The sequence below is a fragment of the Hypanus sabinus genome, chromosome 28 (genome assembly GCF_030144855.1).
Source record: "Hypanus sabinus isolate sHypSab1 chromosome 28, sHypSab1.hap1, whole genome shotgun sequence".
In the NCBI taxonomy this organism is placed as follows: domain Eukaryota; kingdom Metazoa; phylum Chordata; class Chondrichthyes; order Myliobatiformes; family Dasyatidae; genus Hypanus; species Hypanus sabinus.
Window position 1 is genome coordinate 6,885,565 of NC_082733.1, and position 26,659 is coordinate 6,912,223.

Genomic DNA, 26,659 nt, shown 5'->3' on the forward strand with positions numbered 1-26,659 from the left:
TTGCTTAAAAAAATGCTCAGTAACCAGGTACAGTTATTACTGTTACTTCAATGGTACTATTTAATAGTATACGTTGTATCATTTGCCTGATGCTCTATCAACTTTGTTCATTATTTATTTGCTGATTAAGAGCAAGATTACCGATTGCATGTAAGTGTGTGTTCAACTTTAAGTTGTGTCTCTGAATATAGAGTGGTTGGTGCATGACTTATAGTCTTAATTACAGGTTAGTGGTTAATCTTTGATGCAGATTGCTTAGTCTTGGTTTGGAAAACTGAGTAAATGGTAAATCAGTTTGTTATTGTCCCATGTACCAAGAGATAGTGAAAGACTTTGTTTTGCATTTCATCCACATAGTTCACCTCATTACAACAGTTCATTGAAGGGAAAAAACAAAACTTTGACAGACTCTGGAAATAATTCAGAAGATGTGAAGCTCGGGTGGTTGATGGTTGGGTTGAGTTGTTCTCCGATTTTGGCAATTTACTTGCAAACGTTTCATCACCATGTGAGGAGATATCGTCAGTGCATTGCTGATTGTGGTGTGTGCTCTGAATGCTTGGACTTTATACACTTCTCAATCTGCTGATTGGTCATCATTTCAGAAACTCAATTGCGATACGGGGAGGAAATCTTCTTAGCAAGGATCCAAAGGATCCATGAATATCAACTGGCTGTAAAGCGGCATGACCAACTCTCCTTGCTCTCTACCTATGAAGATTGGGCATCACTGAAAGTCATGGCACAAACTTGCAGCATGTAAGAGAATTTCTAGAAGCGTGGCTTTTTCACAAACAATTCTGTAAACAAACGCATAGACCTCAATCCTACTTATGAGCTGATGCAGGCCAAATTCCAGAGCACAATGCAGGCCACACAGCCAATCAACAATGAGGTTTTGAATGTTAAAAGGCCTAGACAGAGTAGATGTGATAAGGATGTTTCCCATGGTGGGGGAGTCTAGGACAAGAGGATGCAGCCTCAGGATAGAGGGGAGTCCATTAAAAACAGAGATGTGGAGAAATTTCTTTAGTCAGAGGGTGGTGAATTTGTGGAATTTGTTACTGCAGGCAGCTGTAGAGGCCACATTGTTGGGTGTATTTAAGGCAGAGGTTGATAGGTTCTTGATTGGACATGGCATTGAAGATTACGGGGAGAAGGCCGGGGATCTGGGTTGAGGAGGGGAAAAAGTATCGGCCATGATTGGTTGGTGGAGCAGACTTGATGGGCCAAATGGACTAATTCTGCTCCTATGTCTTATGGTCTTATTTCCTCTTCATATCACAATTGAGTTTCTGAAATGACAACCAGTCAGCTGATTGAAAAGTATGTACACAAAGGTCAAGCATTCGGAGGACACAACACAATTAACAGTGCACTGACAATATCTCCTCACATGATGGTGAAACGTTTGCAAGTAAGTTGCCAAGATCGGTGAACAACTTAACTACTTTGACAACCTTCTATAGATGTGTGATGGAGCGCATATTAGTTGGTTGCATCCTGACTTGGTATGCAAATACCAATGCCCTTGCACAGAAAAACTTACAAAAAGAAGTAAATATGGCCTGGTCTATCATGGGTAAAACTCTCTCCACCACTGAGCCCATCTACATGAAGCATTGTCGCAGGAAAGCAACATTCATCAAGAACCACCACCACCCAGGTCATGCTCTCTTCTCATTACTGCCATCAGGAAGAAGGCACAGGAGTCTCAGGACTCATACCTACAAGTTCAGGAATAATTATTACCCCTCAAACATCAGGCTCTTGAACCAGAGGGGATAACTTCACTCGCCTCATTACTGAACTCTTCCCACTTTCAAGGACTTTTCATCTCATGTTCTTGACTATTTATTTATTATTATTTCTTTCTTTTTGTATTTGCACACTCTGCTGTCAGAAATGGTTTATGAATGAAAGTTGGCACAAGCAATATTGTCAGTGTTATTGAGGAGTCTGCAGTGAAAAGGATGAGCAGCTTCAAGTTCCTGGGCATCAGCATCCCAAAGGATCTATCCTGGGCAATCGTGAAGAAGACATGCCAGCTGCTATACCTCATTAGGAGTTTGAGGAGATTTGGTATGTCACCAGACTCTAGCAAATTTCTACGTCTGTACCGTTGAGAACATTCTGACTGGTTGCAACAGTCTCCAACGCTCAGGATCAAAAGAGGCTGTGAAAAGTTGTAGACTCAGCCAACTCCATCAAGGGAACAACCTTCCCCATCATTGAGGACATCTTCTGAAGGTGGTATTAAGGACCCTCCTCTGGTTACTACCATCAGGGAAGAAGTACGAGAACCACACTCAAGGTTTTAGGAACTTCCCCTTTGCCATCAGATTTCTGAAAGGTCCATGAACACCTCCTGACTTTCCTCTTTCACATCATTTTTTTTGGTTTTAACTTACAGTCATTTGTACTGCACGTCTTGTGCTGTATTGCTGCTATAAAATATTTCCCGATAACACAGTTGGTTCTGACTGCGTGTTTTCCACTATTTGTTCACTCAGACTAAAATGTGATAGTCGGCAACTGAGCATTTGAGCTCCAGCTAAAGTTCTGCAGCCCCGCTCGCTAGAAGCTTGTGAGGGCCACGGTGTTCAGCAGTTAATACCCCCAGGCCTTGCTCCTCTCCCCGCCCCGTTCCCCCAGAGCGACACGGGCAGTGTTTACCCGCTCGCCGGCTGCCGCCGGTACAATAAAGTTGGTTGTATTGAAACCGGCTACTTCCGGTGTGATGGCGGCTCGCTCTGGCGGGCTGCGAGCGGCGGGTCTTGGGGCATCATGTGGGGCAGGCCGCTCGGTCGGGGTCGTGGCGAGCTGGGCGGCATGTCCAAAGGGGAGCTCGAGGAGCTGCTGAGGCGGCAGCTGAAGCTGAAGGCGAACAAGTACGTACCCGGGCCTGGGGAAGGGGAGGGAGTAAACGGATGGAGGGACTAGGGAGTGGGGAAGGGGAGTCGGGTGCATGTGGAGGGGAAGTATTGGGGAGGGTTTCGTGATGGAGTGGGACCGGGGTGGGAGGTAGGGGAGGGAAACGGAGGTGGGGAGAAGGGGGAGTAAGTGACGGCCAGTGGACCTCAAGTGAGCCTGGTTATGGAGTGATATGACCGTGTAACATCTGCTGTTTGGAGGTGGCCTTCAGACATCCGCTACAGGTTCTTGTGGCTGTAATTTGAATGCTGTATAAATAGAAGACGTTTGGCGCGGTGTTTTGTGGGAGGTTCATCTAGAATATTAAGCAGAATGGCATCCACAGTGGATTGGGTGTTAGGATTCAGAATTGGTTTGCCTGCAGAAGGCAAGGTAGTGGTCCATGGGATTTCCTTTGGCTATTGTCCATTGTACTGCTAGTGTACCACAGAGATCTGTACTGGGCTCTCTGTTTTTGATAGTATGTAAATAACTTAGATGGAAAATGTCGATGGGTGGGTTAGTGAATTTGCATAAGATACAAAGAATTGTAGATAGGGTAGAATATTTCAAGTCAAGTCTAGTCACTTTTTATTGTCATTTTGACCATAACTGCTGGTACAGTACACAGTAAAAACGAGACAATGTTTTTCAGGACCATGGTGCTACATGAAACAGTACAAAAATTACACTGAACTATGTAAAAACAACATAGTAAAAAGCTACACTATACTACAGACCTACCCAGGACTGCATAAAGTGCACAAAACAGTGCAGGCATTACAATAAATAATAAACAAGACAACAGCCACAGTAGAGGGCAGTAAGTTGGTGTCAGCCCAGGCTCTGGGTAATGAGGACTCTGATAGCTTGTGGGAAGAAACTTACATAGTCTGGTCGTGAGAGCCTGAATGCTTTGGTGCCTTTTCCCAGATGGCAGGAGGAAGAGTTTGTATGGGGGGTACATGGGGTCCTTCATAATGCTGTTTGATTTGCGGATGCAGCGTGTAGTGTAAATGTCTGTAATGGCGGGAAGAGAGACCTTGATGATCTCAGCTGACCTCACTATCCGCTGCAGGGTCTTGCGATCCGAGATGGTGCAGTTTCTGAACCAGGCAGTAATGCAGCTGCTCAGGATGCTCTCAATGCAACCGCTGTAGAATGTGATGAGGATGGGGGGTGGGATATGGACTTTCCTCAGCCTTTTCAGAAAGTAGAGACGCTGCTGGGCTTTCTTTGCTATGGAGCTGGTTTTGAGGGACCAGGTGAGATTCTCCAGGTGAACACCAAGAAATTTGGTACTGTTAACTATCTCTACTGAGGAGCCATCAATGTTCAGTGGGGAGTGGTCGAGCTGTGCCCTCCTGAAGTCAACAACCATCTCTTTTGTTCACATTCAGAGACAGATTGTTGACTCTGCACCAGTCCGTTAGTCACTGCACCTCCTCTCTGTAAGCTGACTCGTTGTTCTTGCTGATGAGACCCACCATGGTCGTTGCATCAGCGAACTTGATGATATGGTTCGAGCTGTGTGTTACAGCACAGTCATGGGTCAGCAGAGTGAACAGCAGTGGATTGAGCACGCAACCCTGGAGGGCCCCCGTGCTCAGTGTGCTGATGTTGAAGATGCTGCCTCCGCTCCGGTCTGACTGAGGTCTCCCAGTCAGGAAGTCTAGTATCCAGTTGCAGAGGGAGGTGTTCAGCCTCAGTAGGCTCAGCTTTGCAATCAGTTTCTGAGGGATGATTGTGTTGAATGCTGAACTGAAGTCTATAAACAGCATCCGAACGTATGTGTCTTTTTTTGTCCAGGTGGGTTAGGGCCAGGTGGAGGGTGATGGCAATGACATCATCTGTTGAACAGTTGGGACGGTACATAAACTGCAGGGGATCCAGTGAGGGGGGCAGCAGGGTCTGGCTGTGCCTCATGATGAGCCTCTCGCAACACTTCATGATGGTTGTGAGTGCAACGGGACGATAGTCATTGAGGCAGGACATTGAAGATTTCTTCGGCACGGGGATGACAGTGGTGGCCTTGAAACACGTTGGAACGGTGGTGCTACTCAGGGGGATGTTGAAGATGTCAGTGAGAACATCTGCTACCTGGTCTGCACATCCTCTAAACACTCTACCAAGAATATTGTCTGGTCCAGCAGCCTTCCGTGGGTTGACCCTTCTGTGGGTTTGCCAAGGATACAGTAGTTCAGAGATCAGTTGCAGGTATGGGCAGAGAAATGGCAGATGAACTTTAATTTGGCCAAGTGTGAGATGTTGCCCTTTGGGAGATCAAATGTAAAGGCATGAACTGTTAATGGCAATATGCTTAACAGGTACAGATGTATCTTGGAGTCCAAGTTTATAGCTCTCAGAAGCTGGCTACACAGGTAGGTATAGTGGTTTAGAAGGCAATGGCATGCTTATGAGCTCAAGAGTCAAGTTCTGTTGCAGCTTTATAAAACTCTGTTTAGGCTACATTGTGTTCAGTTCTGAACCCCTATTATAGAAGGATGTAGAGGCTGTGGAGATGCATTTACTGGGCAACTGCCTGGATTAGAAGGTATGCGCTATGAGGTGAGGTTGGACAAACATAGGTTGTTTTCTCTAGAATTAGCAGAAGCTGAGGGGAGATCTAATAGAGGTTTATAAGAGTATGAGGGGCATAGGTAGACAGTTGCTATCTTTTTCTCCAGGGTCAAAATTTCTAATACTTGAGGGCATACATTTAAGATGAGGAGGGCAAGGAGATGTGTAGGGCTAGTATTTTATTAAATGGAATGAGTGACTGGAATGTGCTGTCAAAGTGGTAGTGGAGACAGAGAAGATAAAGGTTCTTAAGAGGCTCTTGGATAGGTACATGAATTCACAAAGAACGGAGGGATACAGACATCGTGTGAGTAGAAGAGATTAGTTATCTAGGTGTTTAATTACTTGCCTAATTAACTTGACACAATTCATTGTGTGATCATCCTAGTTTCATTTTAAATTCAAGAACCACACGGTACACTGAGCACGAATATACTGAGTCCCCTCCTTGATTCCCTGTATACCTATGACTGTATCACCATTCACAGCTCCAATCTGCTAATTAAATTTGCCGACGACACTACATTGATTGGCCTTATCTCAAATATTAACAAGGTGGCCTACAGGGAAGAAGTTACCTCTCTGACACAGTGGTGTCAAGAAAACACCTCTCCCTCAAAGTCGCAAAAACAAAGGAGCTGGTTGTGGATTAAAGGAGGAATGGAGACTGACTAACTCCTATTGACATCAATGGATCTGGGGTTGAGAGGGCAAACAACTTCAAGTTCCTCAGCATCCACATCACCGAGGACCTCTCGTGGTCTGTACACACCAGCTGTGTGGTGAAACAGGCACAACAGCGCCTCTTTCACCTCAGACGGTTGAGAAAGTTTGATGTGGGCCCCCATATCCTAGGAACTTTCTACAGGGGCAGAATTGAGAGCATCCTGACTGGCTGCATCACTACCTGGTATGGGAACTGTACCTCCATTAATCACAGGATCCTGCAGAGAGTGGTGCAGACAGCTCAGCACATCTGTAGTTGTGAACTTCCCATGATTCAGGACATTTACAAGGACAGGTGTGTAAAAAGGATCCGTAGAATCATTGGGGACCCAAGCCACAATTTTTTCAAGTTGCTACCATCCAGGAAGCTGTACCACAGTATAAAAGCCAGGACCAACAGGCTCAGGGACAGCTTCTTCCACCAGGCCATCAGAATGATTAATTCACACTGATTTGAGTGTACTCTATATTACATAAATTGTTCTATTTATTATAAATAATTACAAATTACTATGATTGCACATTTAGATGGAAACATAACGTAAAGATTCTTACTCATGTATGTGAAGGATGTAAGAAATAAAGTCAATTCAATTCAGTTCAATTCATTACCTGCTCTTTGGCGTACAATTTTGTGCTGAGATACTCTCAGATCAATCTAACCCTTCCTTCTTGTACAGACCTCCATTTTTCTTTCATCCATGTGCTTATCTAAGAGTTTCTTAAGTGTACCTAATGTATCTGGCTCTGCACCACTTCTGGCAGGGTGTTCCACGCACCCATCACTTTCTGTGTTTAAAAAAAAATATATATATTCCTGATTTCACTCTTATTTTCACTCCATATTTCCTTCCGTCACCTTAAAATTATGTCCCCTCGTATTAGCCATCTCCGCCCTGGGAAAAACCTCTCCAGCTATCCACTTGATCTATGCCTCTGATTCATCTTGTACACCTCTATCACGTCACTTCTCATTCTCTTTCGCTCCAAAGAGAAGAGCCCTAGCTCGCTCAACCTATCTTCAAAAAGCATGCTCTCAAATTCAGACGATATCCTGGTAAACCTCCTCTGCACCCTCTCTGAAGCTTCTGCATCCTTCTATAATGAGGTGACCAGGACTGAACACCATATTCCAAGTATGGTCTAACAAGGGTTTTATAGAACTGCGACAATACCTCGTGGCTCTTGAACTTATTCCCCTGACAACCCTATCAATGTGCATGGGAACTTTGAGGGGTCTGAGGATGTCAATCCCAAGATCCGTCTGTTCCTCCACACTGTTAAGAACGCTGCCACTAACACTGTATTCTGCCTTTAAATTCGACCTTCCAAAGTAAACCACTTCACGCTCTTCTGGGTTGAACACCATCTGTCTCTTCTCGTCCCAGCTCTGCATCATGTCAATGTCCTGTTGTAACCTACCACAACCTTCTACAGTATCCACAATTTACCTGAGGTAATGCTCAGAAATCAAGGAAAATGTAATAGTAGTCCACCTCCTCCTTGCTGCGCATACTTGGTTTGAAAGGGAATATTATGTGGCTGGAGAATAGGTGGATTGGATTCGCCAGTATAGGAAGGGACCTGAAGAAACTCCATTACAAGCCCACAGGCTCCCTCAACTACTTAGATCACTCTTTCTTCCATCTTGTTTGATAGGATGTTGAACAGTACAACACAGAAACAGGCCTTCTGGTCCATGATGTTGTGCTGAAGTAATTACTTTAGTATTTAAATGCCTAACTGAACTAATCTCTTCTGCCTATGCAATTCCCATACCCTTTATTTTTCTGCATATTCATGTGCCTATCTAAGGCTAAGTCCACACTATATCGGATAATTTTGAAAACACTGGTTTCGCGTAAAAAACGATAGGCGTCCACACTATGCGTTTTAAAAAATATTTCTGTCCACATTAAAATGGATATTTCAGCGAATCTCCTAATGTGCATGCGCAGGACACATCTACCGAAAACAAGCAACATGTTTGGTGTTGAATCTCGCCGTGAAAGACTTGCTGCGTGTTTGTCCAGTTACAGACTAGAAAAACTTAAACGATGGATAGCTGTTGGCTCTCACGCAGGAGGACTTAAAAGTTTAAAAAAAACAAATACTGGAGCGTATGGAGGCAACTGACAGGGAGTTCATGGACAGTATGACCCGCCTGACGACAAACGTTGAAAAACTGATGAAATCTGTTGCATTAATAAGGCTCCTTGTTTAATATATAAAACATGTCTGCATCAGTATTATCTTGTATTTCCATACAATGTTACATTAGGCTGTTACACATCTATTGTCAGAGAAGTACTTGCATAAATAGGTAAACCACCTTCATACGAGCAAGGACAGAAAACAGGGCAAAGTGAGTATACTTATTTATTCAGTAAGTTATGGGTCAAAGTATTTGGTGAGTCCATTTCTAACTCTTCTGGCTTTAGTCTCGTTGCCATCTGTTCTGAAATTGTTAGGTTACGTTCAAGAAAACAATGAAATGGTGCGCTGCCATCACCATTTGTTCCGGCACGTCATGACAGTGTTTTTAGATTTTTCTGGTTACCCCGTCCACACTGCTCTGTCCAAACAGCATTTTCAAAATTACACACCCTGGAGAGCGTTTCTGAAAAGCTCTGGTTTCGGGGGATGAAAACACCATTTTATTGTGGATGGAGGGTAAAAACGAAGAGAAAAAGCTTCAGTTATGGATTTATCCGGTGTAGTGTGGATGCAGCCTAAGAGCCTCTTAAGCACCTCTATCATATTTGCCTCCACCACAACCCCTGGCAGAACTTTTCAAGCACCCACCATATACAAACCCCATTTCCAGAAAAGTTGGGCTGTTTTCCAAAATGCAATAAAAACAAAAATCTGTGATATGTTAATTCACGTGAACCTTTATTTAACTGACAAAAGTACAAAGAAAAGAATTTCAATAGTTTTACTGACTAACTTAATTGTATTTTGTAAATGTACACAAATTTAGAATTTGATGGCTGCAACACATTCAACAAAAGTTGGGACAGAGTTTAAAATAAGATTGAAAAGTGCACAGAATATTCAAGTAACACCGTTTTGGAAGACTCCACGTTAAGCAGGCTAATTGGTAGCAGGTGAGGTATCATGACTGGGTATAAAAGTAGCATCCATCAAAGACTCAGTCTTTGCAAGCAAGGATGGTTCATGGCTCACCTTTTTGTGCCAAAATTTGTGAGAGAATTGTTAGTCAGTTCAAAAGGAACATTTCCCAACGCAAGATTGCAGAGAATTTAGGTCTTCCAACATCTACTTTGCATAATATTGTGAAAAGATTCAGAGAATTCAGAGATGTCTCAGTGCGTAAAGGGCAAGGTCAGAAACCACTGTTGAATGCACGTGATCTTCGAGCCCTCAGGCGGCTCTGCCTAAGAAACCATCATGCTACAATGACAATTATAGCCACCTGTGCTCGGGAGTACTTCGGAAAACCATTGTCACTTAACACAGTCCATTGCTGCATCCAGAAATGCAACTTGAAACTGTATTATGCAAGGAGGAAGCCATACTCTATGCAGAAACGCTGGTGAGTTCTCTGGGCCCAAGCTCATCTCAGATGGACCGAAAGACTGGAACCGTGTGCTGTGGTCAGATGAGTCCACATTTCAGCTAGTTTTTAGAAAAAACGGGTGTCGAGTTCTCCGTGCCAAAGATGAAAATGACCATCCTGATTGTTATCAGCAAAGGTGCAAAAGCCAGCATCTGTGATAGTATGGGGGTGCATCAGTGCCCACGGCATGGGTGAGTTGCATGTATGTGAAGATACCATTGACTCTGAGGCGTATATTAGGAAAATAGACATATGTTGCCATCAAGGCGACGTCTCTTCCTGGAACGTCTATGCTTATTTCAGCAGGACAGTGCCAGACCACATTCTGCACGGGCTACAACATAGTGGCTTTGTAGACACAGAGTGCATGTGCTTGACTGGCCTACTGCTAGTCCAGATCTATCTCCTTTTGAAAATGTATGGCGCATCATGAAGAGGGGAATCAGACAATGGAGACCATGGACTGTTGAGCAGCTGAAGTCTTATATCAAGCAAGAATGGACAAAATTTCCAATTGCAAATCTACTACAATTAGTATCCTCAGTTCCAAAATGATTAAAAAGTGTTATTAAAAGGAAAGGTGATGTAACACAATGGTAAACATACCTCTATCCCAACTTTTGTTGAGTGTGTTGCAGCCATCAAATTCTAAATTTGTGTATATTTACAAAATACAATTAAGTTGGTCAGTAATACTATTGAAAATCTTTTCTTTGTACTTTTGTCAGTTAAATAAAGGTTCATGTGAATTAACATATCACAGATTTTTGTTTTTATTGCATTTTGGAAAATATCCCAACTTTTCTGGAAATGGAGTTTGTACTATGTTTAAAAACAAAACTTTCCACCCACACTTAATCCCTCTCACCTTAAATGCATGCCCCCTAATCTTGGACATTATAAATCTGGGGGAAAGCTTCCGATTGTCTACCATATCTATGCCTCTAATAATCTTATAAACCTCTACCAGGTATCCCTTCAGCCTCTGCTACTCCAGGGAAATCAACCCCAAGTCCAACCCCTTAGAGAAAATGCTCTCCAATCCAGGCAGCATCCTGTTAATTCTCTCCTTTCCAAAGCCTCTACATCTTTGCTACGTAACAAACACAAAATGCTGGAGGTATTCAGCAGGTCAGGCAGCATCTGTGAAAGGAAATAAAGAGTCAATGTTTCAGGCCGGGACCCTCCATCCTTCCTATAATGTGGCAACCAGAATTGAATTCAGTAAGCCAAATATAGCCAAGCTAGAGTTTCCGGTAGGGACCGTTCCATTCTCGGAACATCTTATTGTACCTGCTTTGTAAGAATCATGGTCTTAGGGCCCTTTTCTGTGCCTTTCTTCGGCCCATCCAGTCCATGTCAAACCACTTAAGCTGCCTACTCCCATCAATCTGCACTAGAAACACAGTCCTCCATACCCCTACCATCCAAGTACCTATCCAAGCTCCTCCTCCTCCTCCCCCTCTTCCTCCCCCTCTTCCTCCCCCTCTTCCTCCCCCTCTTCCTCCCCCTCTTCCTCCCCCTCTTCCTCCCCCTCTTCCTCCCCCTCTTCCTCCCCCTCTTCCTCCCCCTCTTCCTCCCCCTCTTCCTCCCCCTCTTCCTCCCCCTCTTCCTCCCCCTCTTCCTCCCCCTCTTCCTCCCCCTCTTCCTCCCCCTCTTCCTCCCCCTCTTCCTCCCCCTCTTCCTCCCCCTCTTCCTCCCCCTCTTCCTCCCCCTCTTCCTCCCCCTCTTCCTCCCCCTCTTCCTCCCCCTCTTCCTCCCCCTCTTCCTCCCCCTCTTCCTCCCCCTCTTCCTCCCCCTCTTCCTCCCCCTCTTCCTCCCCCTCTTCCTCCCCCTCTTCCTCCCCCTCTTCCTCCCCCTCTTCCTCCCCCTCTTCCTCCCCCTCTTCCTCCCCCTCTTCCTCCCCCTCTTCCTCCCCCTCTTCCTCCCCCTCTTCCTCCCCCTCTTCCTCCCCCTCTTCCTCCCCCTCTTCCTCCCCCTCTTCCTCCCCCTCTTCCTCCCCCTCTTCCTCCCCCTCTTCCTCCCCCTCTTCCTCCCCCTCTTCCTCCCCCTCTTCCTCCCCCTCTTCCTCCCCCTCTTCCTCCCCCTCTTCCTCCCCCTCTTTCTCCCCCTCTTTCTCCCCCTCTTCCTCCCCCTCTTCCTCCCCTTCCTCCCCCTCTTCCCCCTCCTCATCCCCCCTACCCCCTGTCTCTCTCTTTTCTCTCCCTCCACCCCCAGATTAGACCATACACTTACATTCTACATTCCTTCACCCATTCACTCTCACCCTCACACCCCTACACTTTATCCTTCCTTCTTTTGGCCATCCTAGTACCCTATTCCTGCTTTCCATCATATCCTATTTTTTTAAAAACACCCTGTATCCCTTAAGAAAGCTAAAAGTACCCTGACTTGTGCTCTCTCACTCATGCCCAGTAACCCTTTTAATGTGAATTCCTGCACCCCCAATTCCCTAAGATTAATTCTCATCATCACTCTCTATCCATGCTTCTCTTAAATGTTGAAATCAAACTCGCATGCACCACTTATGCTGGCAGCTCAATCTACACTCTCATGACCCTCTGGCTGAAGAAATTTTGCCCTCATATACCCCTGAAATGTTTCTCCTTTTATTCTTAACCCATGACCTCTAGTTGTAGTCTCACCCAGCCTCAGTGGAAAAAGCCTACTTGCATTTACCCTTTTAATACCCCTCATAATTTTGTATACCTCTATCAAATCTTCCTTCAGTCTTCTATGATCCAAGGAATAAAGTCCTAACCTATTCAATCTTATCTTATTCACTAGTCCTTCCCAAAGTGTTTTCCTTTTCCCTTAACTGTGGCTTCCATCTACCATGGTTGACAGAGCATCTAATTTCTCATTCTATCATTTTCATCTTTCCTTCCAGAGAGATCAAGGTTGACATTCCTCAGATTCTGACCTTCTACCCCACTAGTCTCCATAGTTAGCTAATCATAGTCTACATATTGTGCAACACAATTCCAGCACAAGGTAATTTTTTTCTCTCTCCTCCCATTTCGGCATTCAGAAGGGGCTGTTCTTTCTAAGACCCTTGGTCACTTTTCCATTTCCCCCATCCAATCCTCTTTTCACTACAATTTCCCATGCATTTGTAGCATGTAAAAATACATATGATTTTCTTATCCCTTTTAACCACCAAGGGCCACAGTCAGCCCTTCCAGGTGAAGCCTTTTGCACCATTTCCAAGTTAATAAGTTGCATCAGTTGCTTGTGAAGAACCAAATACAGATTGGGTGACTCGGAGATACAAACAAAATCTGGATGCTGTAATCTGGGCAAAAAAACAACTGCTCGAGGAACTCTGGAGGCAGAGGGGTGGTCGCTATTTCGGGTTGAGACCCTACAGCAAGATTGAGTGTGCAGGGGAAGATAGCCAGGATAAAAAAGTGAGAAGGGATGATCAGTTTTCAGCCTCTTGTGTCTCCACATCACCTTCTAGCTCTGTTTCTACCGGCATCCTCCCATTCCATTCCTCCCCCCCCCCCCCATTTGAGTTCATCTTTTCCCCTCTTTCCTTATCTATCACCCACCAGCCGCTGTCTCTGACTTCAATTCCTCTCCCGCCCCCCCCCCCCTTTCCTTCTCTCACCTTGATTCTCCATACCCCTTGCCTGTCTGTCTTTTGGTATCCTACATCTTCAGTGAGAGTAGGCCCTCATGTAGGCCTGAGAAACAGCACCGCATCTTTGAAGCCCTAGGGACAGAATACAGAATTCATCAAATCTGAATTATTCTCCTGTTCCAATGCACAACATCCACTTATAATACATGCTTGTATTTACTGACTTGTCTATTATTTTAAATTTCCGGCAGCTGCTGTCTTCTGCTTCTCACAATTACAGCATGTTATTTTTTTTCCTCTAACTATCCTAATTCCTCATACTCAAGACAGACCAGCTATGATTAATTGTATTAATTTCCTTCACTCAGTACCAAAATCAATTGTGTCTCTTGGACAACCTTGACTTCCACCTATCAGAGACATATTTATGAATTTCATAAGGTGAATAGTCAATAAGTCTTATATTGTGATTTGATGTACTGTATAATTCTCTGAATTCACATTAAAATATGGAAACCTAGCAGAGAACATAGAACAGTATTGCGCAGGGACAGGTTCTATGGCCCACAGTGTGCTGAACCAAATAAATTAGTAATCAAGAGAATCCCTTATGCTGACACCATGTCCATGCCCTTCCATGTTCCTCACATACATGTGCCTAGCTGAACATCCCTTTAAAAAGTCCCTAATGTATCTGTCTCTACCAGGAAGCACATTCCAGGCTCCCACCACTCTGTGTTTTTAAGAAAAAGCAGCCTCTCACATCTCCATTGAAATTACCCCTCTCATCTCAAATGCATGCCTTCTAATATTAGACATTTCATCTCCAGGAAAAAGATACTGTCTGTCTGCTCTATCTATGCCTCTCATAGTTATAAGCCTCTATCAAAACTCCTCTCAACCTATGCTGCTCCAGAAAAATACAATGCTTGTTCAGCCTCTTGTCATAGCACATGACCCTCTAATCTAGACAGCATCCTGGTAAACCTCTTCTGCCCCCGCTCCAAAGCCTCGACATCCTTCCAATAATGGGGCGATCAGAGCTATAAGCAATAGTCCAGATGCGGTCTAACTAGAGTTTTATAAAACTGCAACTCAACTTCCTGACTTTTGAACCCTGCCTCAACTAATCAAGGCAAAACATGTTACATGCCCCATTAACCATCCTATCAACCTGTGTAGCAACTTTCAAGGAACTCTGAACTTGGACCCCAAAATCCCTCTGCTCATCAACATTGTTAAGGGTCTTGCCCTTAACAGTGTCCATTCTGTTTACATGTAACGCTCACACGATTGGCTGGTGTATGTCTAGGGGAAAATTCATCCACCCGCCAAACCATGCCTCCCATATACGTGGATGCTGTGAAATGCACACTAGTACAAACTCGTACACACAATATCAAACCGCACACCATGTACATTTACAGAATACACTTTATAAATCTTACTAAAACTAAGTGATTAATAGCAATACAATATATATGAAAGAAAAGAAGGGAAAGAAAAGGCGCAGAACTTATCAGGGTTCAGTCAATTAGTGCACAATCGTTGGAGCTCAACCATCAAAGTCTTTGGTCCACTATTTGATCTTCTCCGACCTCCATGACCCCCGCTCCTGGGACCAACCTCGGTGGTCGACCAGAGCGCATCCAGCACCTTCCTCGCGATCTCCTCTCCAACTCCCCAAAAGTCCGTGCAACAACAGCTCACAGATCCACAAGAAAGAATAACGCCTATCCCAATTGGTTAACAAAATGAATACAATTGTCATTATCAGTAATTATAACCCAACCAAGTTGCGAGAGAAAGCACTCTCTCACCAGTTACCATAACAAGGAAGCATTCCTACTTTTACTTAACAAAGAAGCCATTTTGATTAACATACGCAAAAACATAAGAAACCCCTTACATACGTTTGACCTACCAAGGTGCAACACTTCACATTTGGATAAGTTAAACTCCATCTGCCATTTCTCCATCCATATTTGCAACTGACCTGTATCCTACTATATTCTTGCCAGTCTTCTGTGCTATCTACAACAGATCCAATCTTCTTATCATCTGCAAAATTCCCAACCCTACCCATTAACATTTTCATACATATCATTTATATACGTCACAAACAGCAGAGGTCCCTGTACTGATCCCTGCAGAACACCACTATCCCAGATCTCCAGCTCAAATAAGTCCCTTTGACCACTTCCCTCTGTCTTCTATGGACAAGCCAGTTCTGAATCCAAATATCTATGACTTGCCCCATACAAAGCCACGCTGGCTCTCCCTAATTAGGCTGTGGTTTTCCAAATGCTCCTAAATATGTCCCTAAGAATTCTCTGCAGTAACTTCCTTGCTACTGACATGAACTCACTGGTCTATGATTATTCCTGGTTCCTTTCTTGAACAATGAAACAATACCAGCTACTCTCCAGTCCTCCAGAACCTGCCCTGTGGCTAGAGATGACACAAAGGTATTGGTCAAGGCCCCAATACTTGGCTCTCTCAACAACCTGGGGTATATCCCATCAGACCCTGGGGACATCCACCTTAATGCTCTTTAATTGGCCCAATACAACCTCTTCCTTTGCTTCAAAATGCCTAGCATATTAATACTCTCAGCACTGATCTCCCTGTGCTCCACATCTTTCTCCTTGGAAAATACTCATGTAAAATACTCATTAAGAACCTCATTCGCATCCGAGCAAATGTTCCCCCTTTATCTCTGAGTGGTCCCACCCTTTCCCTAATTACCTTCTTGCTCCTGATGTACATATAGAAGGCCTTGGGATTTTTCGTAATTCTACTTTCCGAAGACTTTTCATGGTCCCTCTTGGCTTTTCTAATTCCTTTGAGGCCTTTTCTAACTTCTTTATAATCTTCAAGAGCTCTTTGATTTTGGTGTCCTAAACTTTACATACACTTCCTTTTATTACTTGACTAAATTCATCATCTCTCTCGGTATTTAAGGTTCTCTTACCTTCCCATCTTTGCTTGTCCTTCTGACTGGAACATGTCCTGTACTCTGTGCAGTTGGTCATTAAAGGCCCTCCACATGTCAGGTGTGGACTTGCCCAAAGAACAGCTGTTCCCAATTAATGCTCTCATAATTTGCTCCATAATGCTCTCATAATTTGCCCTACTCCAATTCCAATATTCTCCCGCAAGGTCCATACTTATCCGTATGTAGCTATCTTAAAACTTAAGGATTTGTGGTCACTGTTCCAAATTAGCAAGTTAATGGAAAGGACTTTCTGTTAAGCACTGGAGAAAAAAAATTGAAAGAAATGAGGCATTACTAAAAGGCAGCTGAATTTCTGCAGCATGGGTTTGCAAGGTGGTGAAAAAAATTGGAGGCCATAAAAAAACCTGGACAGCAAACTTCTCTAAATGAGAAGTCCAAGATCCATCTAATTTAGCTTGCACTTTTACAGTTGTAAATGGTGCAGTAGTAAAAGATATCAGTCAATCAAGATCACAGAAGTAATACAAAGACAGATAGCAGGTGGAATACCGTGTAGGGATAATGATAGAGAAGTACAGCATGGAATGTGTACTGGTAGAAATAAAGGTATAGAACCTTTTCAAAGTGGCAAGCAAATTCAGAAATTGGAGTCCTAAGCAAGATTCCCTAAAGGTCAACTTGCAGGTTGAGTTGGTAGTAAAGAAGGCAATGAAATGTTAGCATTCTTTTTGAGAGGACTAGAATATAAAAATGGGGATATAATGCTGGGCATTTGTAAAAGTGCACTTAGTGTGTTGTGAGTAGTTTTGAGCCTCATATCTAAGAAAGCCACAGTAATGTAGTGATTATCATAACACTAATACAGCTTGGGCATTCTGGAGTTCGGAGTTCAATTCCAGTGCCATTCTGTAAGGAGTCTCTGTGCGTCCTCCCCATGGAATGTGTGGCTTTTCCCAGCGTGCTGTAGTTTCCTCACTCAGTCCAAGAGGAACGGTAGATTAATTACTCATTGTAAATGATCCCACGATTATGTTGGGGTTAATCAGGGTTGTGGGATTGCTGGCCGAATGGCTTAGCTCAAAAAGCCCGGAGGAGTCCCTGTAAAAAGAATCAGAGTCATGTTTAATATCACTGACATATGTCATGAAATTTGTTGTTTTTGAGGCAGCTGTACAATGCGATACATAATAAAAACTGAATTACTGTCAGTGTGTGTTGCTTTTTTGAGGCATTGCTCCTTGAAGATATCCTGGATGCCATGGAGCGTCGAGGCCGTGATAGAGCTGACTGAGCTCACAGGTCTCTGTAGCTACACATTGTTGCCGATCTGAATTCCAAACTAGAGAGTCAACAAATGTAGGGACATAAACACAAAATATTCTGCAGATGCTGGGCTCAAAGCAACACACACAACACGCTGGAGGAACTCTGCAGGTCGGGCATCCATGGAAACGAACAGTCAACGTTTTGGGCCGAGACCCTTCGTCAGGACTGAAGTGGGAGGGGGCAGGGGCCCTATAAAGAAGGTGGGGGGAGGGTGGGAAGGGTGGACTCGCTGACGGTGGTGTCTGAAAAGAGGATTATGTCCAAGTTGCATACCATCTTGAACAATGACTCCCATCCACTCCATAATTAGGCACAGGAGTACATTCAGCCAGAGACTCATTCTACTGAGATGTAACACTGAGCGGCATAGGAAGTCATCAAACCTGTGGCCATCAAACTTTACAACTCTTCCCTCGGAGTGTCAGACACCCTGAGCCAATAGGCTGGTCCTGGACTTATTTCCACTTGGCATAATTAACTTATTATTATTTAATTATTTCTGGTTTTATATTGCTATATTTCTTCACTATTCATGGTTGGTGCGGCTGTAATGAAACCCAGTTTCCCTCGGAATCAATAAAGTATGTCTGTCTTTCTGAGAAGGCTGGTAGGTGCTAGGTGAAAAACCAATCGGAGGAAAGATCAAGGGATGGGAGAGGGGAAGCAGGGAGGGGATAGGCAGGAAAGGTGAAGAAGGAATCTACGGGGAAAGCACTATGGGTAGTAGAAGAAGGCAGAGTCATGAGCGAGGTGATAGGCAGCTGGAGGAGGAGGCAGAGTGAAACTGGGATGGGGGAAGGGAGAGGGAGGGAATTACCAGAAGTTGGAGAATTCGATGTTCGTACCAAGGGGCTGGAGACTACCCAGAGAGTATATGAGGTGTTGCTCTTCCAACCTGAGTTCAGCCTCATCATGGCAGTAGAGGAGGCTGTGTATGGACGTATCCGAATGGGAATGTGAAGCAGAGTTGAAGTGGGTGGCAACCAACAGATCCTGTCTGTTGTGGCGGACGGAATGGAGGTGCTCAACGAAGCGGTCCCCCAATCTGTGTTGGGTCTCGCCAGTGTAGAGGAGGCTGCACTGGATGCAATAGGTGACCCCAACAGACTCATAAGTGAAATGTTGCCTCATCTGGAAGGACTGTTTGGGGCTGGGAATAGTGGTAAGAAAGAAGGTGGTAGGGACAGGTCACTATGTATGGTTGTGTCACTTTGCAAAAGCCTCATTTTGTGGCATGTCTTGATTACCTTTCTGTGCAGCTGATACTTTAGATTGTAGAGGAAAACATGAATAGACATTAATTCATACATGTGCATCATCCTCAAAAATAATCAGCAGAACAGTCCATAATAAATTCAAACCCCATTTCCAGAAAAGTTGGGATATTTTCCAAAATGCAATAAAAACAAAAATCTGTGATACGTTAATTCACGTGAACCCTTATTTAACTGACAAAAGTACAAAGAAAATATTTTCAATAGTATTACTGACCAACTTAATTGTATTTTGTAAATATACACAAATTTAGAATTTGATGGCTGCAACACACTCAACAAAAGTTGGGACAGAGTTAAAATAAGATTGAAAAGTGCACAGAATATTCAAGTAACACCGGTTTGGAAGACTCCACATTAAGCAGGCTAATTGGTAGCAGGTGAGGTATAAAAGTAGCATCCATCAAAGGCTCAGTCTTTGCAAGCAAGGATGGGTCGTGGCTCACCCCTTTGTGCCAAAATTCGTGAGAGAACTGTTAGTCAGTTCAAAAGGAACATTTCCCAACGCAAGATTGCAGAGAATTTAGGTCTTCCAACATCTACTTTGCATAATATTGTGAAAAGATTCAGAGAATTCAGAGATGTCTCAGTGCGTAAAGGGCAAGGTCAGAAACCACTGTTGAATGCATGTGATCTTCGAGCTCTCAGGCGGCTCTGCCTAAGAAACCGTCATGCTACTGTGACAATTATAGCCACCTGTGCTCAGGAGTACTTCGGAAAATCATTGTCACTTAACACAATTGTCACTGCATCCAGAAATGCAACTTGAAACTGTATTATGCAAGGAGGAAGCCATATATCAACTCTATGCAGAAACGCCGGCGGGTTCTCTGGGCCTGAGCTCATCTCAGATGGACTGAAAGACTGTGGAACCATGTGCTGTGGTCAGATGAGTCCACATTTCAGCTAGTTTTCGGGAAAAAATGGGCGTCAAGTTCTCCGTGCCAAAGATGAAAACGACCATCCTGATTGTTATCAGCAAAGGTGCAAAAGCCAGCATCTGTGATAGTATGGGGGTGCATCAGTGCCCACGGCATGGGTGAGTTGCATGTATGTGAAGGTACCATTGACTGATGCATATATTAGGAAAATAGAGAGACATATGTTGCCATCAGGGCGACGTCTCTTCCCGGGACGCCCATGCTTATTTCAGGAGGACAATGCCAGACCACATTCCGCACGGACTATAACAGCGTGGCTTTGTAGACACAGAGTGCATGTGCTTGACTGGCCTACTGCTAGTCCAGATCAATCTCCTTTTGAAAATGTATGGCGCATCATGAAGAGGGGAATCAGACAATGGAGACCATGGACTGTTGAGCAGCTGAAGTCTTATATCAAGCAAGAATGGACAAAATTTCCAATTGCAAATCTACTACAATTAGTATCCTCAGTTCCAAAATGATTAAAAAGTGTTATTAAAAGGAAAGGTGATGTAACACAATGGTAAACATGCCTCTGTTCCAACTTTTGTTGAGTGTGTTGCAGCCATCAAATTCTAAATTTGTGTATATTTACAAAATACAATTAAGTTGGTCAGTAATACTATTGAAAATCTTTTCTTTGTACTTTTGTCAGTTAAATAAAGGTTCATGTGAATTAACATATCACAGATTTTTGTTTTTATTGCATTTTGGAAAATATCCCAACTTTTCTGGAAAAGGGGTTTGTATATATTGTGAGTGAAAATAGAATAGGAAAAGTAAACACAACTGATTTATGATTTAGAATAAATGTCTAGTTTAAATGAACTACTTTCTAAATAGCAAAAGGTTTGTAATCTATTTAATTTTCTTTTATTTTAAGGAAATTTATTCAGAACTTGCCAGACAAGGGTAAACGAATCAATGAGTTCATACAAAAACTTGAGACTGCAATTGCTTACCATGAGGAAGTGGAACAGATGGCAGAAGCACTTTCAGCAGTTAAACTGGAATTTCAGATGAAGCAGGACGTGGCAGAGATCTTTGCTAATGAGAGTGTAACATCAACTCAAACTGCAGGGCAGGTTGTTAGCAATAAATCGGTGCAGAAAGATACGAGTGCTTTGTCAAAGATAGATGTTAAAGGAGGTGTTAAGAAAGAGATTTCTGAAGTATGTATTGAGAATCAAGAACCAAGTCCTGAGAGAGCCACAGCATTAGAGCGAGAGCAAGCAATCTGTCACACGGCTAAGGCAGCTGTGAAAAATGAGAACTCTCTTGACAACCAGAACACCAAGCAGGAAGTAAACAAACACACCGATCTGCAAATTGCCACAAATGTAATCGGAACAGATTTTGACAAAACAGCTGATTTGATTAGTGATAAATTTGGTGCTATCTTCCTAATGGAAAATGAGCACAGCAAGGTGCAGAAGAAAATACCTGAAGAACCAACCATAGCTGACAATATGAAATTAAACGACAATCCCTTTTGGACTCTACACCACCAAATGAAGAAAACTCCTCATTATATTGATGTACTGCAGCAAAGAGCTATAAATCCAGTGGTGAAGAAAGCACAATTTAAAACTAACTGGTAAGTGTGTCATTTTGATTTTGGGAAGCTCTAGATAATTGCATTTGACCAAATTTAAGCATTGTTAATTCTTAAAATCTTGATCTGGTATGTTATTAGATCCTAAAATTTTACCATTTGGTGCACAAGCAATTATGCTGTAATATCCTGTCATGAGAACGTTGTACATGTACGTCAAGGATCCATAGTAGACTGCCAACTAATACAGGTGTACTTAAGAGTTTTACAAGTTGCATTTTATCCTCTCTTGTATCTGTGTAAGCGGGTAATTAGAAAGGGTGAAATCAGAGGAAACATAACAGTGAAGATATTGTAATCTGGAGCAACAAACAGCCTGTGGAGGAACTCTGGGTCAGGCAGCATTTTTTATTTTATTGAGATACAGCGCAGAATAGGCCCTTCGAGCCATGCCACCCATCAATTCCCAATTTAATCCAAGCCTAATCACAGAACAATTGACTGACCAATTAATGTACCAACTGGTACATCTTTGGACTGTGGGAGGAAACCCATGCTTACTTACAGACAGCTGCAGGAATTGAACTCCGGTTGCCTGGTGGGGGGGGGGGGGGGCAGGAGAGGGGGGAATCATGTTTTATGTTAAAATGCTGCATTCTTTAGTTCCTCTATCTGCTGATACTCCTTGTGAATTGGCCACAATTACCTAGAAAGGTAGTCTGTAAAATGCTGTAGGATTGAATTATAAATTTGATAGTGATTTTTCATGGGTTAGAGGTGGACTTTGTGTGAATATGTATTTTGTTTTCCTTCAGCCCATTATCTGGATCCCCTGGTTCATCTCCAGACCAGTCACCTGGCAGATCTGAGTTGAAGCTTTCTCCTGCAGAACGGAGATTGAGAAACCAGAAACACCTTGATGACATCACAGCAGCTAGACTACCCCCACTTTACCATTCTCCTGCTCAACTATTGTCTGTTGAAGAATCTGCCAAATTGCAAATGGCTCAAAAGGAGAAATATGAGGTAAAATTAATGACCACAATACATTATTTATCAATGTGTTTGCAAAGTTGAATTACTTTAAAAATAGTTGTATTTTTAAACCTACTTTGAAAATTGGTATTGCATCCTTTATTTTGTTGCCACAGAACTTGTAATGCTGATTATGAATGGTTAAAATATCCATTGTGTGTCTGAAAATAATGATGTAATGTGATCTACTTGCACTAGGCTAGGGTGGAGGGTAATTCTGCTTGTGATGAAAAATGCACAGTACTCCATGTTGCGTGGAGCTCAATGTACATCTGAAGATTTTTTTTATTACTTCGTCTACAAAGGGAAAGATAAATTGTCTCTTCTTTGATAAATCTCTTAATATACCTCAGTGGAAATTAAATTCCTTTAATAATTCTCAAGAAGTAATTGTGGTTCCTAACTGATACAGGACATGCAAAGTCTGATTAGGAGTAATGTTTTTAAGACCGAATACTGAAATGAACTGTATTTCTTCTTGAGCTTCTAATTACAAGTTTCAACAAGGTGCTCTTGTTTTCATGGTTTATTAATTTTACATCAAGTGCGTCCAGTGAGTAAGTTCTGTATTTGATGGAAGCTGGTTGATGCCACCTAGTTTCATCTTCAAATTAACACAAATTTTCCCTTTTGCAGTCTGCACAGGCCAAGTTTGCTGCAGAGAGACTAACACAAAGAGCGAATATTAAAGTAGTGACCTTTGATCTGGAACATGAAGCTACTCCAATACATCAAGGATATAGGGATCCAGGAGACAGCAGTTCTTCAGAAGATGATCTAACATGACATTAAGCAAGTTTGAGAGTTGTGTTTTGGTTGTGATAGGTTAGAGACTGGAAATTGATTTCCTTTAGCCAAATGACATCTCTATGCAAATACTTGTGTTATTACATCAATGATTGTTAATATAATAAATGGTCTTATGTCCATCCTTACTGATGTAGGAACTGGCTGTTTATGTTAATCTTTTAATTAAATTTCAGCAATGTTAGCAGTGATGAGCAATCACGGACTACATGGGAAATCAATAAATATCAATTTGCATATGATGGATTGCAGTGGATGATTGTAATTGTGTCAGTTTGTGCCATTCTGGCCTTAATGCTGCTTGCGTCATCTGCATTATGCTTGTTAATCCAAGCAGAAGTCTCATTGTTGAAAATATTTTTACCTTTTGTAACAATGTAAAGTTACATTTAGAATGTCTGCTATTATTGTTTTAACAGTTTTGACAGTTAAGTGAAATCTGAATATACAAAATTTGGTATAACTATTTGTATCACTGAACATCGGTACTGTTTTTGAACATCAGTACTGTTTTTGCAAACAGAAATATTTGAAACATTACTTTTGTAAGAAATGCATAGTAAATGCTTACTGATCTCTAATGTTTTGACTAAGAATTTTCAGTGTGCGACGCAGCCAGACTGACACAAAACAATTGTGGGCCTTTCAAACACCACTTGTGTTCAGAGCTTGAATATCCATGCTGAGTTTTACTGGTTTAAAAGACATCATGCTGGAAGGCAGCCTTTATTTCCTTCCAACGAATCTAGTAATACACCCATTGTGTATTTATCACCACTGAGAGTTTACATTTAATTCTCTGTTTGTACAATAGGCGCAATTTGCACCAGAATAGGCCAATGCAGAACTTGTCCAGTTATTTTTTCAATCTATGTGTGTGTAACGATATGAATGAGAAAGATTAGATATCTTATTTATACAGTTGCTTGCAGCTTCCATGTTTATAGTACCTTGGGAGCCAGCTGATTATATTTCAGAAATATACATACATTCAGGAGATTGGAAGGAAAGGGACCTCATCTTTGCACTCTCTTGTTCTGCCTAATTAATTGTGGCCTTAAAGATTTTTTACTTAAAAACTATCGTGCTTGAATTAGTCTGGTCATATTGAGTGCATGCCACAATGTCGGCCCATTTCATTTGGGTGTTTTAGTCTTGTAGATCTTGCCGAGGGTAAATAAGGAGACTGATAATTTTTATAATTGATTACTGGATTTGAACTGTGCATTTTCTGCAATGTTGTCATTGTGTCATTCAGTTCAGGGGGAGATTCATATTTGAATTTTCTTTACTGGTGGGAATGGTATTGCATTGCACTGGGCTATGGCTCCCTTATGGTCTAATATCACCTTATTTTCTATTTCTTTTATTAATTGTTGAGTCTTTGTACAAAGGAAGTTGTGTTTGTGGATTTATATTTAAAAAATATTAAAAATTGGAATTATTTTTGACTATTATATAGTTAATGTAGTACTAGGTCTTTATCTTTTCATTTCAAAAGATAATTTTGTGCAGAATTCATTTTCATTCTTCATTCGTAAAACTCAAAGTAGTGGTTTACTGTTGCATTAAATTTGCTTGACCTAAGTTATTGCTACCAAAGTGACATGGTTATTTTGTAGCATCAAGAAGAACATTAGTATCTATTATGTAAGTTCTCAAAATGTTACACAATATCTCCGAACAACCATCAACGCTAAGTAACTCATTTTCTTTACATAATTTCTTTGGTATAAAAGCGTGTCATAGTAAGTGAATTCTACATCCTTTTCTTGAATATTTTTCTTGCCACTATCTAAATTTGGTGTTTCTGATTCATTTGAGCAAATACTGTCTTCTTAAAATATTGGATTAATGTGTTTTCATTCGGAAGAATGTTCCAGAATGTGGTAAAACAAAAAAAATCTGCTGCTGTTGGAAATCTCAAATGGAAAATGCTGAAAACAGAGCAAATCGGACAGCATCTGTGGAAAGAGAAACGGCTGAATACTTCGTCAAAATGAGTGTTTCAGCAGTTTTCTGCTTTTATTTAATCAGTTCTTTCTTCACTGTTGGCTAAAACACTCTTTGTTTAGAAACAGTTTGAGATGAAGGTTCAGTTATAATGAAAGGGGGAAAAATATCCCGGCATGCCTGAAAAATTGAACTGCATGGATATGCTATGTGCAAGGTTTTTTTACTTGTTTACCTAATATTAGATATGAGATGGAGATTGGGTGTTTTGAGGGAGGCTGACGAGATCATTCAAATTACTTTGGGCCTCACTGTAGAACACATAGGAATGAAAAGTTGCATAAATTTAACCAAGTCAGACAATTACTTAATGAGAAATATTGTGTTTTGTTTATTGGAGCTTCATGTAAAGAGGTTAATGAAAGAATGTATGGTGTTTTAGTGCCTCTTAATAGATTTTGTAGTAATTTGTGGAAGTGCTTAGCTTTATCAACCCTTGCTCTTGGTTGTTTAAAGCCTGGCATTTCTGTTTTATTGCAGTTTGGAAGCATATCTTGATTGTAAACAAATCAAAAATCCATAGATCCTTGGAGCCAGCTAATGAAAGAGGACACTCAGTGTGGTTGACTTACTCAGTCCAATCTTCTACCCAGAGGTTACTAAACCTCATTTGGCAACAAGTACTTGGCACTGTTAACATAAGTTTATTGTCTTCCAATTTGCATCATGATGGAAAATTGGACAATATCAATTTCTTGCTTTTTTAAAACAGAATGAAAGCAATGAATCTTCATTTTAACTTTATTTTAAGGTAATGCAGTTTGGATGGTAGAATCAATAGTCTGCAGTGGATATTCTGTTGCAGAGTAAAAACTAAAGTATGTATTCTTGGGACATGTTTCACTGCAGCATAGATACCTTTTCTTTCTTTTAACATGTGCTGAGATTGATTACAGGCAAAGTTTTCTGCAGGCTATCCTAACGTAATAGTAGGATTTGGTTTTGATATTTTAAAAATGCTACTGTTTACTCAACACTGCACTGAATAAAATATCACTCCTATTTTGTATCCCTGTTTTTATTTTAATGTAACTTCCATTAAATTTAAAATGCAACACAAATAAATAGAGCAATGTTGGCAAAGAAGTGGGAGCTGAACCATTGCATAATAGTTATATTTTAAAGTATCTGATAAAGTGTAAAGAATTAAAAATAAATGCTTGATTGGCAACTACAAAAGCTTGCATTGTATGTTCAGTGGATAGTTTGAAATACCCATGAACCCCGGTAAGGTACAAAACACAGCAACTACATCTGTTTTCCATGTATACAGTGATATTTATCAACTTCATATCCTTAGTTCATTCAGTTAGAGATATTAATCCACACTGGGCGACTTTACCTTCTTGCATTATGAAAAATGTATTTAATTTCTTTAC

The 26,659-nt window shown here is 41.9% G+C and overlaps 1 protein-coding gene across 1 annotated transcript; it reads left to right on the forward strand.

Annotated features, from left to right (window-relative positions):
* Positions 1-2,628: 2,628 nt before the first annotated feature.
* Positions 2,629-26,395, forward strand: polr2m (RNA polymerase II subunit M). The gene is made up of 4 exons (XM_059952557.1): positions 2,629-2,891; positions 20,754-21,467; positions 22,241-22,451; positions 23,097-26,395. The coding sequence occupies exons 1-4, from the start codon at positions 2,788-2,790 to the stop codon at positions 23,244-23,246; spliced, it is 1,179 nt and encodes a 392-aa protein (XP_059808540.1). The 5' UTR covers positions 2,629-2,787; the 3' UTR covers positions 23,247-26,395.
* The last annotated feature ends 264 nt before the right edge of the window (positions 26,396-26,659 follow it).

Coding starts and splice junctions, on each gene's coding strand:
- polr2m (XM_059952557.1), top strand. CDS start 2,788: ATGTGGGGCAGGCCGCTCGGTCGGGGTCGTGGCGAGCTGGGCGGCATG. Junction 21,468..22,240: donor GCACAATTTAAAACTAACTG/GTAAGTGTGTCA, acceptor GTTTTCCTTCAG/CCCATTATCTGGATCCCCTG. Junction 22,452..23,096: donor CTCAAAAGGAGAAATATGAG/GTAAAATTAATG, acceptor TCCCTTTTGCAG/TCTGCACAGGCCAAGTTTGC.